At 42.5% G+C, this 17,879-nt stretch overlaps 1 protein-coding gene across 1 annotated transcript in view; it reads right to left on the reverse strand.

Annotated features, from left to right (window-relative positions):
• CLTCL1 (clathrin heavy chain like 1) overlaps positions 1 to 17,453 on the reverse strand; it is a 102,218-nt gene extending 84,765 nt beyond the window's left edge. Inside the window, exons 1-2 of the mRNA XM_021690873.1 lie at positions 17,412 to 17,453; positions 5,560 to 5,767 (exon numbers count right to left, since the gene is read on the reverse strand). Of these exons, the coding sequence (XP_021546548.1) occupies positions 5,560 to 5,767; positions 17,412 to 17,453 (250 nt within the window). The remainder of the gene's footprint in view (positions 1 to 5,559; positions 5,768 to 17,411) is intronic.
• Positions 17,454 to 17,879: the final 426 nt, after the last annotated feature.

Below are 17,879 nucleotides of genomic sequence, written 5' to 3' on the forward strand. Positions count from 1 at the left end.
CTCAAAGATGGTAAGGTAACAAATCTTTCACAAACTCAGAAAGCAGAAAAGGGACCACTTCCCACCTCATTCTGTAAGGCCAACACTAACCTAATTCCAAAGTCAGAGACATCACAAGAAACCACAGACCAATTATCACAAAAATAGACAGAAAAGTCCTTAAAATAGGAGTAAACCAAATCCAGCTACATATAAAAACAATCATGGGGCACCTGGATAGCTCAGTCCGTTAAGCCTGTGACTCTTGGTTTCGGCTCAGGTCATGATCTCAAGGTTGTGAAATCGAGCTGAACCCTGTGTAGGGCTCCGCGCTCAGTGCAGAGTCTGCTGGAGATTCTCTCCCTTTTCCTCTCCCTCCCCTACTCCTCCCCGCTCCCGCCCCCTCTCTCGCTGTGCCTCTCCCTTTCAAATAAATAAATAAAAAAAATCTTAAAAAAAAAAAAAAACTATTTTGAAAAATATGAAGTTGGAATACCAACACTATCTGATTTCAAAGTTACCATAAAGCCATAGTAATCAGGTAACTGGCACAAGGTTGGGCATATGGATCAATGAAACAGAATTGAGAGTCCAGAAATAGATCTTTCTATTTACGGTCAATTGACTTTTACCAAAGGTGCCTAGATAATCAATGGGGAAGAATAGTATTTTCAACAAATGGTTCTGGGTGGGACAACTGAATGCCCCTACCCCACCAAAAAAGGAGGAGGGGGAGGGGGAGGCGGCAGCGAGGAAGAAGAAGAAGTCGAAGAAGAGGAAGAAGAGGAAGAAGCAGCAGTAGCAGCAGCAGCTTACATCCTTACCACACACCATACACAAAAATTAACTCAAAACAGACTATGGACCTAAATATAAGAGTTAAAACTAAAAAACCGTTAGAAGAAAAAATAGAAAATCATCATGATCTTGGGTTAGGCTAAACACTCTCAGGTAGGACTCCAAAATCATGATCCATTAAAGAAAAAAATTGGTAAACTGGACGTTATCAAAATTAACCAACTGAGCCACCCAGGCGCCCTGGACGTTATCAAAATTAAATTTTTTTCTTCAAAAGATACATTAGGAAAATAGATGAGCTACAAATTGGGAGAAAATATGCAGATCACACAGTTGATACATAAAGAACCCTTAAAATTCAATAAGACAAATAAGCCAGCTAAGAAATGGACAAAAGATTTAAACAGACACTTCTCTAACAGGATACATGAATGGCAAAAAAATAAAATAAAAAAGATATACAAATGAAATTGCTATAATAAAAAAGACAATATCAAGTTTGCATATATGTTGCAAAAACTAGAATCCTCATACATTGTTGGCAGGAATGTAAAATGGTACAGCCATTCTGGAAAACAGTTTGGTGGTATCTTAAAAAGCTAAAAAAATTTACCATATGATCCACCAATTCCACTCCTAGATATACATCCACACAAAGACCTGAAGGCAAGTGTTCATAGCAGCAATATCCTTAATGGCCAAAAACTGGAACCAATGCAAATGTCCATTAAATTGGTAAATAGAGAAACAAAATGTGATATATCCATGGAAAAATGGAGTACTGGAATCTTACTCAACCATAAAAACTACTAATACAAGCTACAATGTGGATGAACCTCAAACATACTATGCTAACTGAAGGAAGCCAGATATAAAAGACTGTATGTTGTATGATTTCTTTATTTGAAATGTCCAGAAATCTATGGAGCCAGAAAACAGATCAGTAGCTGCCTAGGGTTGAGGGTGGGAGTGGAGAATGACTGCAAACAGGAATAAAGGAACTTTTTGGGGGAGTAGAAATGTTCTAAAACCAGAGCATGGTGGTGGTTCCAAACTCAATAAATTTACTAAAAATCACTGAACTCTACACTTAGAATAAGTGAATTTTGTGTCATATAAATTATACCTGAATAAAATGATTAAGAAAGAAAAAAAGACTAAAGTTCAACTGTAGGATGGGGGTACCTTTAAGTTTCAAAAAGCCTGGGATCACAGAGAAAATTTCCTCTAGTTCAAAAACTTGTCAAGCTGTCCTTAGACTGGTTAAAAAGAACTTCCTTTACATGATGTGCAAAATATTTAGAATCACAAAGAATAAAACAAAACAAGAAAACCCTACCAACCTCCTTTAGGAATCAACCTGCTGTCCTGACAGATTCTGTCGTCAGGGTGAAGAATGTGCTACCACAAGGGGGCTCCATCTTACCACCTCGCCCCTCCCCACCTGGGCCAAGAGTTAACTGCTAGGCTGGCACTATTATAAGCCTATATGCAATCTACCTCTAAAAATTAAGGGAAAAAGGTAGTGTTTGTAAAAAGAAGCACACATGAATATTCAAAGGGCTATGTTTCATAATAAAGTAAAGAACATACTTGGGCCAGTAATGCAAGTGGTCAGTCAACTTTTTCTATATAGGGACATATAAAATCTTTGTCACATATTTGTCTGTTTTTACAACTCTTTAAAAATATAAAAACCATTCTTAGGTTGGGACTGTACAAAACCCAACAGTTTACTGATCCCCTCACTTAGAGTGTTAATGTTCCATTAAGATGATGAGCAACTGATGAATTCTTACCCCCCCTCCCCCACTGCTTCCTGCTCTTTTAGTCAAGGGTAAAAATGTATCTCTGGTTTTAAAATATTCACCACAAAAACACCAGTAGAGACTGTCTGAAGAGAGACTGGGGTGAGTGAATCTGCTACAAGCTTCTCCAGAAGGATGGGCAGTGGTATGGGCTGAGCACCTCAGGAGCTCTCAGCCAGATAAAAGGACAAACTGTGAAGGCAGACCTTTTTAAAAAAGATGTCCATCTCATCACAAGCCTCTTTCCAATTACAAGACTTCACCAGTCAAAATGGGGTATCTGTGAGATTCAAGATCAGGCCCCCCTTGACTTCACTTTCATGCTTTCACACTGGGATCTATGGAACAGCTAAGTCATATGAAACAATAAAAGTATAATTATCTCTGTAATTCAGCCACTGTACAACTACTTTAAAAAAAAAAAAAAGACAGTTTTCCTCATTTTGGTCTAGGGTCTTTGAAACACAGTGCTACACTTGCCTACAATTTGTACTACAAGGGTCTAAGATCATCCTAATGGCCACAAGATTGCAGTAAAAATAGGATACTTAAAATTTTATCACTTTGGTTCCACAGCTCACACTTTCTCATGCAAAAGAAAACAGCACTGGGGCGCCTGGGTGGCTCAGTCGTTAAGCGTCTGCCTTCGGCTCAGGTCATGATCCCAGGGTCCTGGGATCGAGCCCCGCATCGGGCTCCCTGCTCGGCCAGGAGCCTGCTTCTCCGTCTCCCACTCCCCGTGCTTGTGTTCCCTCTCTCACTGTCTCTCTCTGTCAAATAAATACAGATTTTATTTATTTATTTATTTGACAGAGAGAGAGAGAGACAGCTAGAGAGGGAACACAAGCAGGGGGAGTGGGAGACGGAGAAGCAGGCTCCTGGCCGAGCAGGGAGCCCGATGCGGGGCTCGATCCCAGGACCCTGGGATCATGACCTGAGCCGAAGGCAGACGCTTAACGACTGAGCCACCCAGGTGCCCCTCTCTGTCAAATAAATAAATAAAATCTTTAAAAAAAAAAAAAAGAAAACACTCAATTACTATAGCAAAAAAAATTCATAAAAACTGAGAATGAAAAAAAAAAAAAAAAAGGAGCAGCCCCTGCCATCAGAAAGCCGGCCTGGTCCTCACAGCCAGGCCATGCTGCTCTCCTAGTGGACATAAACCATCTCAGAGAACACCAGCTTCAGACAAGTCCCTCTAAGACCATGATAAAGTTAGACAAAGCAAGGTCGCCTCAGAATTTTACTAAGTACAGACAAAAACAAGGTAAATGTGCAACGCACAAAATACCAAACAGCCTGGGCACCTGGGTGGCTCAGTTGGTTAAGCGACCGCCTTCGGCTCAGGTCATGATTCTGGAGTCCTGGGATCGAGTCCCGCATCGGGCTCCCTGCTCAGCAGGGAGTCTGCTTCTCCCTCTGACCCTCCCCCCCTCATGCTCTCTATCTCATTCTCTCTCTCAAATAAATAAATAAAATCTTTAAAAAAAAAATACCAAACAGCCCCTCTCATGGCTGAAATGAGTGACTGCTACTTCTTTAACCAATGCCAGCTTTATCCTCACTCTAATCGGCCCTTCCTTATAGATAAGATTTATTGAGGTAACCTAATTATAAAATTACTCCCACTTTCTAACAGCACCCAATCTACAGCAAACTCCTATTTCCTTAGACCATCCCCCAAATCACCCAACCAAATTCCAAATCCCACAAAAGGTTCTTTCTAACACCCTCTAATAAATAGTGTGATACGTTCCAGCCCCCCATGGTATGGTTTCACCCCTGCTGAAACAAGTAGTAAATCCAACTTGTTCAACTTCATGCGTGTTGCCAGTGGCCTTTTGGTTGGAGGGGACTGACAGCATGTAAATACTGAGTTCTCTCCATTCCCCTACCATACTCCAACAACCCCCTCCAGGAGATCCACAGTGCACACAGGTAAAGAGAACAGTATCAGAGGACCAGGAAGACTAAAATGCTGGTCATCTCTGAGACCCAAAGAGAATATATCAAACAGCAAACAACATGATAGATAAGGTCTCTCAAAAATATTGCAAAATAGAAAATACAAAAAAGCCAAAAAAATAAAAAACCAAAAAGGTTAGCGATTTCTTCAACTAAAATTAGTTTATACTGTTTACACTACATGTTCAAAAAAATATTTTGACAAGAAATAGAGTTGACAGAAGAAAAGATCATTTGAAATTTTTAAAAAATCAGCTTTTTTTTTTTTTTTTTTAAATAGAAAGGTCAAAACTTCCAGCTGTCCATTTACCTACTGAAAGGACAAAGCAGACCCTATTTCTGTAACAAAACAGAAACACAAGCAAAGCTAATATTTGGCATTCGCTAATTTTAGCTCCAGAAAGAACTTTCACTTTTCAAAGTGATAATACATCTTGCATAAAATATTAACAAGTCCAGTATATAGATAATCCTTTCAATTTCCCAAATCATGGCAATATGAAAAGATTCTATATTCTCAAAGTAACTAGAAGGTTTCAAGCACCCAACATCCCCTGAGTTCAGGGATGCAAAATTCTATTAATCAACAGCTATACAGTCATCGATGTGTTTCACAAGAGAAGTAGTACCTTGGCTCATACTGTAGGATGCCTGAAGCGCCACTGTAAAGCAGCCCATCATGGGGTCCAGTGCACCACATGGCCCTACTGGTGAACATGTGCAGTGTGGTGTTGGCCTTTCCAGATGTAGCAGTCATGAGGATGAGGCCTTGGGCATTCGCTCCCTCCTGTATTTGGCTACATGCGTGATGTCACAAAAAACTCAGGTACTCAGGGACCTCTCATTAAATAAGGTACGTAAAACATAGCTTTGGCTAAAACTTTTGGAATTAAGTTTAATATTACTGATGACACTTTCCTGTGAGTTTACTGACAGTTGTCTGATATTTAAGGTAACAAAGCAGGTAAAGTGAGGTAAAATTCCTTTCTGAAAATCCCATTAGGCTTACCTTTCAGAGCTATCACCTTAGAGGCTGGATTCATGATGGCACTTTCAGCAGAGATGGGCCGCCTGATTGGCGCCATTGGATCACTCATGTCAATAATCACTACCTGCGCCTGTTCACCAACCTTCTCTCGGACACATATAAACTTATCAGATTCCATGGTCAGTGTGCTGAATCCAATGTTGGCTGGATTGATTCCCAAGTTTTGGAGCTAAAGAGAAAATAAACATTTGATTAAAAGTAAGTCTTTCCTCTCTGAAACAGATTAAATCTAGCCTATTATTTAGAAAGGCTAAGAGAAGGAGGAGGAAAAGTTAAGAGTTTAGAAAAAATTTAACATTAAGTGATTATTCAAGGCAAACACTGACTTGTGTATCTATACCTTTAACAGGTACAGGCAATGCATCAACAGTAGGCCGTGAATCAACTCTCAAGGAGCTTACAATCCCACAGGCTGATGAGAACACACAAGAATAAAGCTAACACCAGGAAGAGGGAAGGATGCCATGAGTGATACAGACAGGAAGACTTCAGCTGGAAGGGGGTGGAGGAGGCCATAAAAAATATTTCACAAATAAGGAGAGCCTCAGCAGGAAGGGGGGCTTGAAGAGGTGAAGGCAGGGGAAGAGAGGAGAAAGGAAGAAAACACAAAAACTGGTTTCCCCGAAAGCAAGCAATAACAAAGAACTAGCCAAGAGTTTGTCCTTAAAGCAACCCCACAAATCATAAAGTCTGATTTAATTTCTCAGTCAGTTTAAATATTTCTCGGCAAGTCTAAGGTTAATAAAAAGTCAACAGGTCTAGTACATCTTTGGAGGTAGATTGCTTGAACTTGTATAAAACTTAAATCAGGCACCTTTCTCCAAAGGCCACTTTATACATAGTGCCTGGTTTAAATAAAAATCTATTAATGAGATAAGTTTCAGTGAAAAACCCTGGGAAAACACACACTCATGAAATTTCCATCACCCCTATGAAGAACCAGGTTTATTTCAAAAAATTCTCCTGCCCCAACCTACCTACAAGTATCTTTGTTTCTAAACATTGTTCTGCTCAACTCAAACCCTACTGCTACTGACTTGACCCTTTAGTACCTGTTACTCTGGGTGAACTTGTATAAAAGTTTATGCTAGCAACAAAGATTAGGGACCACTTGGCTACCAGCCTTTGGAAGAAGCACAAATGAAGCTGTTCATACCGCTAGTATAATTCTTTATTCCATCATTTTTTTCCCCATGAACTCCTCAAAAGCAGGAACTATATCTTTTTTTTTAATGTTATATTAATCACCATACAGTACATCATTAGTTTTTGATGTAGTGTTCCATGATTCATTGTTTGCTTATAACACCCAGTGCTCCATGCAATATGTGCTCTCCTTAATACCCATCACCAAGCTAACCCATCCTTCCCACCCCCCCTCCCCTCTAAAACCCTCAGTTTATTTCTTGGAGTCCATAGTCTCTCATGGTTCATCTCCCCCTCCCCTTCCCCCCCTTCATTTTTCCCTTCCTTCTCCTAATGTCCTCCATGCTATTCCTTATGTTCCACAAATAAGTGAAACCATATGATAATTGACTTTCTCTGCTTGACTTACTTCACATAGCATAATCTCCAGTCCCATCCATGTTGATGCAAAAGTTGGGTATTCATCCTTTCTGAGGGCTGAGTAATATTCCATTGTATATATGGACCACGTCTTCCTTATCCATTCATCTGTTGAAGGTCATCTCAGCTCCTTCCACAGTTTGGCTATTATGGACATTGCTGCTATGAACACTGGGGTACACATGGCCCTTCTTTTCACTACATCTGTATCTTTGGGGTAAATACCCAGGAGTGCAATTGCTGGGTCATAGGGTAGCTCTATTTTTAATTTTCTGAGGCACCTCCACACTGTTTTCCAAAGTGGCTGTACCAACTTGCATTCCCACCAACAGTGTAGAGGGTTTCCCTTTCTCCACAACCTCTCCAACATTTGTTGTTTCTTGCCTTGTCAATTTTTGCCATTCTAACTGGTGTAAGGTGGTATCTCAATGTGGTTTTGATTTGAATCTCCCTGATGGCTAATGATGATGAACCTTTTTTCCTGTGTCTGTTAGCCATTTGTATGTCTTCTTTGGAGAAGTGTCTGTTCATGTCTTCTGCCCATTTTCTGACTTATTTGTTTTTTTGGATGTTGAGTTTGAGAAGTTCTTATAGATCTTTATAGATCTTGGATATCAGCCCTTTGTCTGTAGTATCATTTGCAAAAATCTTCTCCCATTCCGTGGGTTGCCTCTTTGTTTTGTTGACTGTTTCCTTTGCTGTGCAGAAGCTTTCTATCTTGATTAAGAAGCATGGACTATATCCTACTTGTTTTTTGTGGTACAGAGTCTAGCACTATTGAATATTCCAGCTGCTGAGTGGAACGGGCTTCAGGACAACAGGTCACCTCATCTGACCTTTCTGCTAACTCAGGAGGCAAGTTATGCCATGCACAATTTACACTAGTGCAACACAAGGCTTTTAGGTTAAGAAATCTTCCCAAAGTCACAATGCTGATCAGTGATGGAGACAGCTTGTGCTCTAAACCACAACACTGAGTTGTTTGAAATTCACATTTTATTTTCACACATCTGAAGTACCAGCTTAAGGCCGTAAATATAGCGTAGTGAATGAAAGTTGAGACTTTTTCATAGCAAGTAATTTTCATACATTCATTCTATAAATAAGTACTGAATACATACTACCTACTAGCCACTAACTAGACTCTGAAAACAGTAAGTTACATAAGATATAGTCACACTATCCAGAGCCCACAGACTGTGGAGACTAATGATTACTATTAGGTTGAACTGTATGAAGTTGCTGATAAGAGGACAATGAAAAGTATGCTTGGGAGCAGAAGCCGGGGGTGGGGGGGGGGGGGGAACGGGGTGAAAGTTCCCAGGAGACCTACACAGTCTCCTTTTTTTATTATGAATTATTATAAGCATTACACTATATAAGTATCTAGTAACATTTATAGAGCACCCTAACACTCAAGCACCCAACACTGTCAAATCTTTACATTTCAGAGCCATACACTTAAGTGGGCCTATATTTTCTAAATTTTCACTTTATTCTTAGTTTGGGGATCATGTTGGGTTAATATGGCAACATTCTGATTTCAACTCCAAATATCAAGAAATATTTGTACCCAATCTCTTGAGCACAGTACATTCTTAAATATTAGTGACTGAGTCCAGTTCCTCACACAAGAGCATATACACACATTCATGGCATTTGGAAAAGGTAAAAGTACCTCGCAAACCAAGACACTGAAAACAGTGTATCCAAAAATAAGTCAGAGACTATTAGAACTAGAAAAAAGGAAGATGGTGGTTCTCAACCAGGGGTGGTATCCTGTAGTCTTTGGAAACAGGGGCAATTTGAATTGCACAGTGACTAGAAAACACTACTAGCATTTACTGGGCTAAGGCCAGGGATGCCAAACACAGGACAATCCCACAAAAATAACTTCTACATCCAAAATATCAAATACTGGGGTGCCTGGATGCTCAGTCAGTTGAGCCTCCAACTCTTGATTTCGATTCAGGTCATGATCTCAAGTAGCGGGATCAAGTCTCTCGGCGGGCTCCACTCAACGAGAGGGGGTATCTGCTTCAGATTCTCCCTCTCCCCCCTGTGCATGCATACTCTTTCTCTCTCTAAATAAATAAGTCATAAATAAATAAGTAAATAAATAAAATATCAAGTACCACTGAGCTTTACTCCATATGCAGAAACAGAATCCCAGAGAAGTGGTGTGCTCAAAGCAATGTTTTCTCATTAGTTAGCAGCTATAACTAAGGACTCCTGATTCTTATAATAATTATTCTGAAAGGTAACCTAGATACACACTTAGAACAGTCCATATACGAGTTAAGCAAAAGTACACAAGATACTATCTAGTAATCCTTTTCTGTTCTCAAGACCTGCAATTAAATGAATCCAAAATCAAATCTGACACTGGGGAAAACATAAAAAGAAATTACTCATCCAACAGTCCTGTAGTTTCTATATTTAAGGGGCTAGGGACAGCAGTCTGACTGGGAGGGTTGCAGCTGTGTTTACACAGGGCTGTTGGTGAAAACACCAATTGCCCATATCAAAGAGCCAAAATGTTCCAGTTGCACTGAACATCCCAGGTTTTCAGGCCTCTTGTCTTTGAAGATGCTAGTCCTTTCTCCTTCTGTATATGTCTCTTCAGGCTCATTCACTGCCTTATCACTGTACCAGCACATGGATGTTCAATAATTAATTAGTAAAGAAGTTACAAGTTTTAGGCAGTCAAGAAAATAATTTAAAGTAACTTAAAAATATGTATTTTATATGTCAAACTTACCAGCAAGCTTTTTCCTAGCCTAAAGAGGGCGCTTTGTAAATGAGGACCTATGAAAAATGATGATACTGGGGTCTTTTCTAGAACTAACCTAAAATTCTAGGACTAGGTTAGTTCAGGGTACTTTAAAAATTACATTTGTATTGTGCTTTACAGAACTTCTCTCAAATTACACCAATGTAGGTTTTCTGTATTTTAAAACCAATGCATAAGACCCTATATTTATACCTGTTAAATGTCAACTAGTTGGATTCCAGCCTGTCAAGATCTGCTTGGAGTCTAATTTTGTCATTGAACTTCGCTAGCCCAGCTCTGCGGCATCCTTCTCCAGCCAGCCAAGAGAGATCGTAATCTCTCCCTGGCATGGAGGCCGCCAGCAGGCCTCAAGCAAGAGAAGCAAAAGAAGAAAATATAGAACAGATGAAAGGAACAGATTTAGTGAAACAGCAAGGGAAAGCAAAGAAATACTTACAGGATGGGGTGACAGGTGTCAATAATTACTGCCCCAGAAGGATATTAGTAAGCAATACTGTCAAATACATGCTGCAATCTGTATGTAATCTTAAAAGAAAGATCTTCAAACTCTGTTAAGTTACAAAAGCAAAAGGAGGGGAATTTTATAACAGGATTCTTTTAATCATTTTTTGAAAGATATAATGGTTTCCTTAATAGTAGTTTCTTCTGGGAAAAGAGACCCAGTGTTTGAACATAAAGGTTTAATTTTCTTTTTTCCTTTTTTAAAAGATTTTATATATTTATTTATCAGAGAGAAAGAGAGAGAGAGAGCAAGCGCACAAGCAGGAGGAGCAGCAGGTAGAGGGAGAAGCAGGCTTCCCATGGAGCAGGATGTCTGATGCGGGGCTCGATCCCAGGACCCTGGGATCATGACCTGAGCCGAAGGCTGATGCTTAAAGACTGAGCCACCCAGGTGCCCCTGGTTTATACCTCTTCATCTAGTTCCTTGAGATATAAAGTTAGGTTGTTTATTTTTTCTTAATATTGGCATTATTACTATAAACTTCCCCCTTAGAACTGCCTGATGTGGAGCTCCATCCCAAGATCCTGGGATCATGGGGCGCCTGGGTGGCTCAGTCGGTTAGGCGGCTGCCTTCGGCTCAGGTCATGATCCGGGAGTCCTGGGATCGAGCCCTGCGTTGGGCTTCCTGCTCAGCAGGAGAGCCGGCTTCTCCCTCTCCCCCTGCCTGCTCTGCCTACTTGTGCTATCTCTCTGTCAAATAAATAAATAAAATCTTAAAAAAAAAAAAAAAGACCCTGGGATCATGACCTGAGCCAAAGGCAGAAGCTTAACCGATGGAGCCACCCAGGTGTCCAGAAAGGTTTAATTTTCATTTATATGTTCTATTTGGGGCTATTCTTCCTATGTATATGTATTACTTTAAAGCTTGTTCCAGACAGACTTTGCCCTAGTTACAGACTTTGCTCAAGAACCTGGTGGAAAGGGACCTTGACTAAGATCCTCCTAGCACACTGTAACTCTTTTAACCCAATAAACTCAAAAAGTACTTGTGCAGTTTGGGGATTTTGAACATTTAAATATGTTCTATGGTGATAACTGATTCTTCCAAGGAGGACCTGTCCGAATTCATTTAGTATTTGCTCAATTACCATGTCACTGTTGTGGATATTCTCGCAAAGGCTGACCCTTCCACACACCCTGGGTGATTGTGTGGTTACTCTCTTCACTTCGTAAATAAGAAAGAAGGTAAGTGACTAGCCCAGTATCTACTTCCAATACAAGAATCATATCCACCCAAGGCAAAATTTAACAGCTTACACAGACCTTAAAAACATTTTACATGGGTGCACAACAATTTCAGTACACAAGGAGCCTACTGTTGTTTGTCTTAGTATAACAAAAAACATTTCACAAAATACGACGGCTATGTAATGGCAACATAAACCAAGTATGTACTAGGCTGTGAGTACAGTGTCACTTTTCAGAGTGACTCCCTGGGGCCTCTCCAGCAGACACAGGTGCACATGTCTGTTTTCAATTCAAGCTCAATCTACTCCTTAGAGTTCTGCCTTCCCTACTCATGTGTAAAAGGCTTCGAACATCAATCTCTTTCTTTAATTATGAATAATGATTAGAAGATTGACTGCATGTGAGACTCACCTGGAAAGAAAGGCCAAAGTTCTCACCTCTCAGAGATTCCGATTTAATGTTTAAGGTGGGCGCCTATAGAGGTGTTTCCCAGCCTAGGCTGGGAAGCACTGATTAAGACTAGTGACCACCTCGCTCCTTCAACTTACATAGATTCCCTTGGCAGACTCTGTATCTGTTAAGAACATCACCTCAGAGATATGCTACATATCAAAACCTTGAGGGAGTGCATTTATATGTTCTCTGTGTTGAGCTGTTTCACATTTCAAAACTCTTACAAACAACTATTCCTCTTCTGAATCAAGGTGTCATCGATTCTTAGCCCTTTAGCTTTTTTCCATTCTCAGCATAAATAGCAACAACCTTCAAACTTAGATATCTGAATACAAAAAAGTTCAAACAGTGCATAGAAGAAAAATATTTCTGCAAAACTAGTCCTCCTCTCAAAACCAGGGTGACAGGATAAGTAAAGTTAAATAAATTGCTACAATCTCAAACGGAAGTAGAAGAAAGCTTTATTATAGTGCATTAGATACAGAAGTACAGCTTCTGCTTTGGGTACATTCCTGAAAAGTTGACTGTAGAATAAAAAAGTTCCTATACACTGATCTGCTTTTTTTCTTTTTTAAAGATTTATTATCTTCCAGAGGGGGGAGCAGAGGGAGGCGGGAGGGAGAATCCCAAGCAGAAACCCCTGCTGTGCATCAAGCCTCCCATGGGGCTCAATCCCATGACTCCAGCCGAAATCAAGAGTTGGAGGCCCAACCGACTGAGCCACTCAGGCACCCCCTATATGCTGATATCTAATTCCCCACTGGCCATTATAAAACTGTTTTTTCCCCTGGGGAAAATCTGGCCCAAGAATTTTCATATGAAACAAACCAAAATTAAAAACAGAAGAAAGATAATTAGATTCACAAAATACAAAGTGATATGGTAGACACAGCGGGGGGGGGGGAACAAAATGTGAGATAAGCAGGAGTATTCTTAATAAAGCAGACTTAACAGTAAACTGGTCACAGGTGAGCTATACGGAGGGCAAATATGCAGAAAAGTCTACAAACTGTCATTAGACAATCTACATTACAACTAACCAGTCACTGATAATACAAACATTTCAGTAAGAAATTGGCTTCATTCCTTCAAAGATCTCAGGGCCTGTTATGTACTGGGCAGTGGGAATACAACTGCAGATAGGAGGAGATCCTGAGCTTGCAGTCCAGTAGGGAAAGTAACCACCTATACACCATGCAGTTAGGGCCATCATGAGGGAAGCCCCAAAGCTATGGGGGCACACAATAAAGGCTCCTAATTCTGACATGTCAGGGACAGCTTCCTGTCATTTAAGCAGAAGGCTAAGTAGGACTTGGCTGGGTAAGAAGAGTGAGGGGAAGAGGGTGCCTGGGTGGCTCAGTCAGTTAAGCATCGGCCTTCAGCTCAGGTCATGATCCCAGAGGTCCGGCATCGGGCTCCCTGCTCAGCGGGGAGTCTGCTTCTCCCTCTGCCCCTACCCCCTGCTCATACACTTGCGCGTGTGTGCTCTCTCAAATAAATAAAAATTAAAATTAAAATAAAAAAGGGTGGGGGGAAGAATGTTCTGGAAAGAGGCAATAACATGTGCAAAAGCCTACAGGTAAGAGTGTTGGGCTCCAGAGAAGGTCTTGAAGGACAAGATGGGGAGAAGCAAAAGAGCTGAGCAGGTGCTGGATTAGGCAGGGCTTTATAGGGCACTGGGGAGTCTGGCATTTTCATCTTGGAAGCAAGAAGGAAGCATTCACTGACAAACTTTAAGCAGATGTTTAGCCTTTGAGAAAACCTCTTTGCCTGTGTGCTAGAGAATGGGGAAGGCAAGACTGGAGGTAGAGGACCAGAGACAAAGTTAGTGCAGCCATCTAGGTAAGCAATGTTGGCATAGGCCAGGGTCATGTTGGTCATGCTAAGAGTGGCAGAATAATGCCCAAAATACATAGGAAGAAGCACCAACAGGTGAGGGAGAAGTCATGGCTCTCTCCTAGGTTCCTGGCTGGAAACTGGAGAAGATACACATTTGGGGAGAAAGAAGAACCCTATTTTGGAACATGATGTGTTTGAAGAACCTATGGATCATCCAATGTCCTTCTCCAACAGACAGCTGTCATAATGGCAGTAACAACTGACAAGAATAGAACATTTTATTATGTACCAGACACTGTCCCACACCTTACATTTATCACATTTATTAACTCAAAATGTCATAATAGCTCTATGAGGTAAAAACTATCCCTTTTATCTCTATACTATCCCTTTTATATCTATAGATGTATACTCTAAATTATCCCTTTTATATCTATAGATGTAGAGATGGACACACAAAAAGGCTACAAAAATTGCCCAAATTCACTTGGCCAGTAAGTGCCTGAGACCAGATTCAAACCCTTCCGTTTGTCCTCAGTCTGTGCTCTTAACCAGAGCCTGCTATTGTCTCTCGTACATGCATCTCTGAGGCTCAGCAAAAATATGCAGCCTGCCTGGGAACACTGAGCATATGGGAACACATACAAATCAGCCAGTAGAGCATACAAAATGAAAAAATAAAGGGGCTCAAGACAGACCCCAGGTTTATTCATGAGAGGAGCCCACAAAGGAAACTGGGGTGTGGGCACAGAGATAGGAGAAACCCTGGGAGACTGTGGTACGACCAAAAGCAACAAAGAAACGGTCATGAGGAGGCAGTAAAGCACAGTGTCAACTGTAGAAGATGTTTGTGATGCTGGGGTTTGAATTCATCTTTTTTGTAGCAGAGGCTGGCAAACTACAGACTGTTTTTGTATAGCCCAACTAAAAATGGGTTTTACACTTCTCACAAAATTTTAAAAAGGGGGGGGGGTGGGAGATTATGTGACAAGAGACAATACATGGCCCTCAAAGGCCTAACCTATACACTATCTGGTCCTTTACAAAAAAGTCTGCATGACAACTTGTGACCTTGGCAAGAACAGATGCAGGGGAACAGTGGGGGCAAAAACCAGACTGCAGGTTATTAAGGAATATAAGGGAAGTGATGGAGGGATAAGGTAATTCTTTCATGATGTCTGGCTGTGAGGTAAGAGCTTCAAGGGGACAGGGGAGAGGGAGAAGTTTGTTTGTGTAAAGACAGAAGAGATATGAACATGGTTAAACACAAATATAGAAGAAGCCACTAAGAGGGAATGGACGAAAACATAGGAAAGAGAAGATGCTACTGAGCAACTCCCTGTTAAAAGGGGGAAGGATGTAGGATCCAGAACACATGCAAGAGAAAAAAAAAAACACCCACTTTTGAGAAAACAGGAAGGCAGAAAGGGGCAACTGCACACAAGTTTGTAAGGCTGCAGGCATGAAGGTGAGGAATATCCCAGTTTATGGCTTCTGTTTCTCTAATCATCTGCTGCCAGCAAGGGGGAGTGGCGGGATCAGGGATTTAAGAAACAAGCGGAAATTTTGAAATGTCTGCAGTTAAGGGAGAGCGTACAGACTAGAAAAACAAGGAGTGCAGAGCAATCTCAACAGCTGGTTAATGCTGGAGACCACAAACCACATTTACATGACCTGTACGTTATCAAGTCACAAGCATTTTCCAGGTAATAAGATTTCTTCAAGACATTATGAACTTGGATAGAAATTTAAAATGCCCTACTGATTCCTTGCCTTTTGAAGAGAACATATTTAGTGGCTAAAGCACAGCTTTGGAGTCAGAGATCAGAGTTAGAACTCAAGCTGTCACTTGACTAGTTGTGTAATTTTACCTTTACTGCTTACTCTCTCTCTGCCTCAGTTATCTATAACTCTGTGCCTGTTATGATAAATACTAAATTAAATGAAATTTATAAAATACATAGTATAGTGATTAGCAAGAGAAATGGTTCAATAAAATGGCTCATACATATTATTATATTGTTCTAATTAGCAGCAGCAGTAGTATTTTGTTATTTCACATTACTGTCAAGAGATGGGTGTTCAGGAGACTTCTACCGTGACACAACCACAGCTGTATCACTAACCAAGTGACCACAGAGGAATACTCTAGGGATTAAGTTTCCAATCTGCATAATAAGAGGATCTGACTGGTCACTATACTCCTATGCGCTGTGGGGGGAAAAAAAAAAAAGACCTTCCAATTCACCACATTCCTGGCAATCCCGCAGTGTAGTCACAAAGACCTGAGTCTGAATCCTGCTCTTACTTGCTGAATGACTGGACAACTTATTTAACATCTCTGTGCGTTGGTTTCCTCACCTAGAAAGCAGAGAAAATCATATGGATCTTATGGGATTGTAATGATTTTTTTTTTTTAAGTAGGCTCCATGCCCAGCCCATGGAGACACGGGGTGGGGGGGTGGGGTCTCCAACTCACAACTCTGAGATCCAGACCTGAGCTGAAATGAAGAGTCAGAGCTTAACGGACTTAGCCACTCACGCGCCCCAGGATTGTGATGATTTAACATAAAGCACAGAGCCAAGGGCAACTATTCATCTACCCCACCTCCTCACCTGTAAAATGAGAACCATATCACCCTTCACAGGTGTGACACATGCGTGTGAGGTGAGTGAAGCACTGTACACCGTGCCAGTACACAACCCTCGGTCAAACACCGGCAGCCAATCTTTATTTCCCTGAGGCACAACTCTATTAGGAGAGCTGGAGATACAACAAACTGGGACCTCAATAAAAAGCTAAACTTTGGGGGGTGTTACTGCATTGAAAGGATCTTATTAAAAGACACCATGATCCCTCTTCCTCTTTGGTCACACGATTTGACGATCCTTTCCCCCACGAAACCACTCCAGTGACTTCGGTAGCCAACAGACGCAAACTCAGAGGTGAGAATCCAGAGACGCAAAAGGGGAAATGAGGCTCAGACTCAGATTTTAGAGTTATAAAGCCTGCGACTGGAATCCGAGTGCACTGCTCCTAAGTCTAGTTACAGTTCCCAGAAGCACTGAAAGGGGACATTGCGGCAGATCTTAGGTTTCCATCACCCGGCGCTCTCAGCATGCCATCGAGGTCTGAGCCGCCCGAGGACTACCGTCGCTACCGGATAACGGGTTTCAGCGACCAGCACACCTGGCGGGGCCGCACGTGCGGGCCACCGCGCCCGGCCACTGCACCGGCCGGCGCGCCTCGACACCGACCCGCCCACCCTGGCCCGCCCGGATCTGTGTGCAGCGCCGCGTCCATCGGAGTCGGGGTCCAGGGCCAGGGGCCGGGGGTCTGGGTGGCCGGCCAGTCAGCGGCCCCCGCCCGGTCCCCCGGGAGGCGGGGCGGCGGGGGGCGCGGCTGACAGGACGGAGCGCGCGACCCGCCCTATAGCCTGCCCGGCCTCGGCGCCGGAGCCCGGGTCTCACCTGGAAGTGCTCCTGGAAACGGATGGGGAGGATCTGCGCCATAGCGGGCGCAGGGCCGAGGAAACAGCGGAGACGGAGACCGAGGCGGTAGCGGCCGTGCCTGTAGCTCCCCTCACGCGGGCAGACGCGCGGCGAGAGCTGGGGTGACGGCGGCGGCGGCCGCGCAGGCGCATTGCCCGACTCTCCGGCCCGCACGCGCTGCTCCCCGCACGAACCCTGCGCGGGATCCCTCCGCCCGCCGCTTGAGGGTCCGCGAAAAGTAGTCCCGCGCGTATTCGCACTTCCGGCACCCGGGAGCAAGAACCAGTCGGCCTGCGCTGCTTTGGGGAGGTACCCAGGGCAGGTGTGCGCGGGAAGGTGGCGGGGTCCCGGACTAACCCCCAGCTGGTGCCCCGGACAGGTGTGCGCGGGACGGTGGAGGGGTTCCGGGCTAAACCCTGGCCAGTGCCTGGGACAGGTGTACGTGGA

Source organism: Neomonachus schauinslandi, chromosome 14, assembly GCF_002201575.2.
Source record: "Neomonachus schauinslandi chromosome 14, ASM220157v2, whole genome shotgun sequence".
In the NCBI taxonomy this organism is placed as follows: Eukaryota; Metazoa; Chordata; class Mammalia; order Carnivora; family Phocidae; genus Neomonachus; species Neomonachus schauinslandi.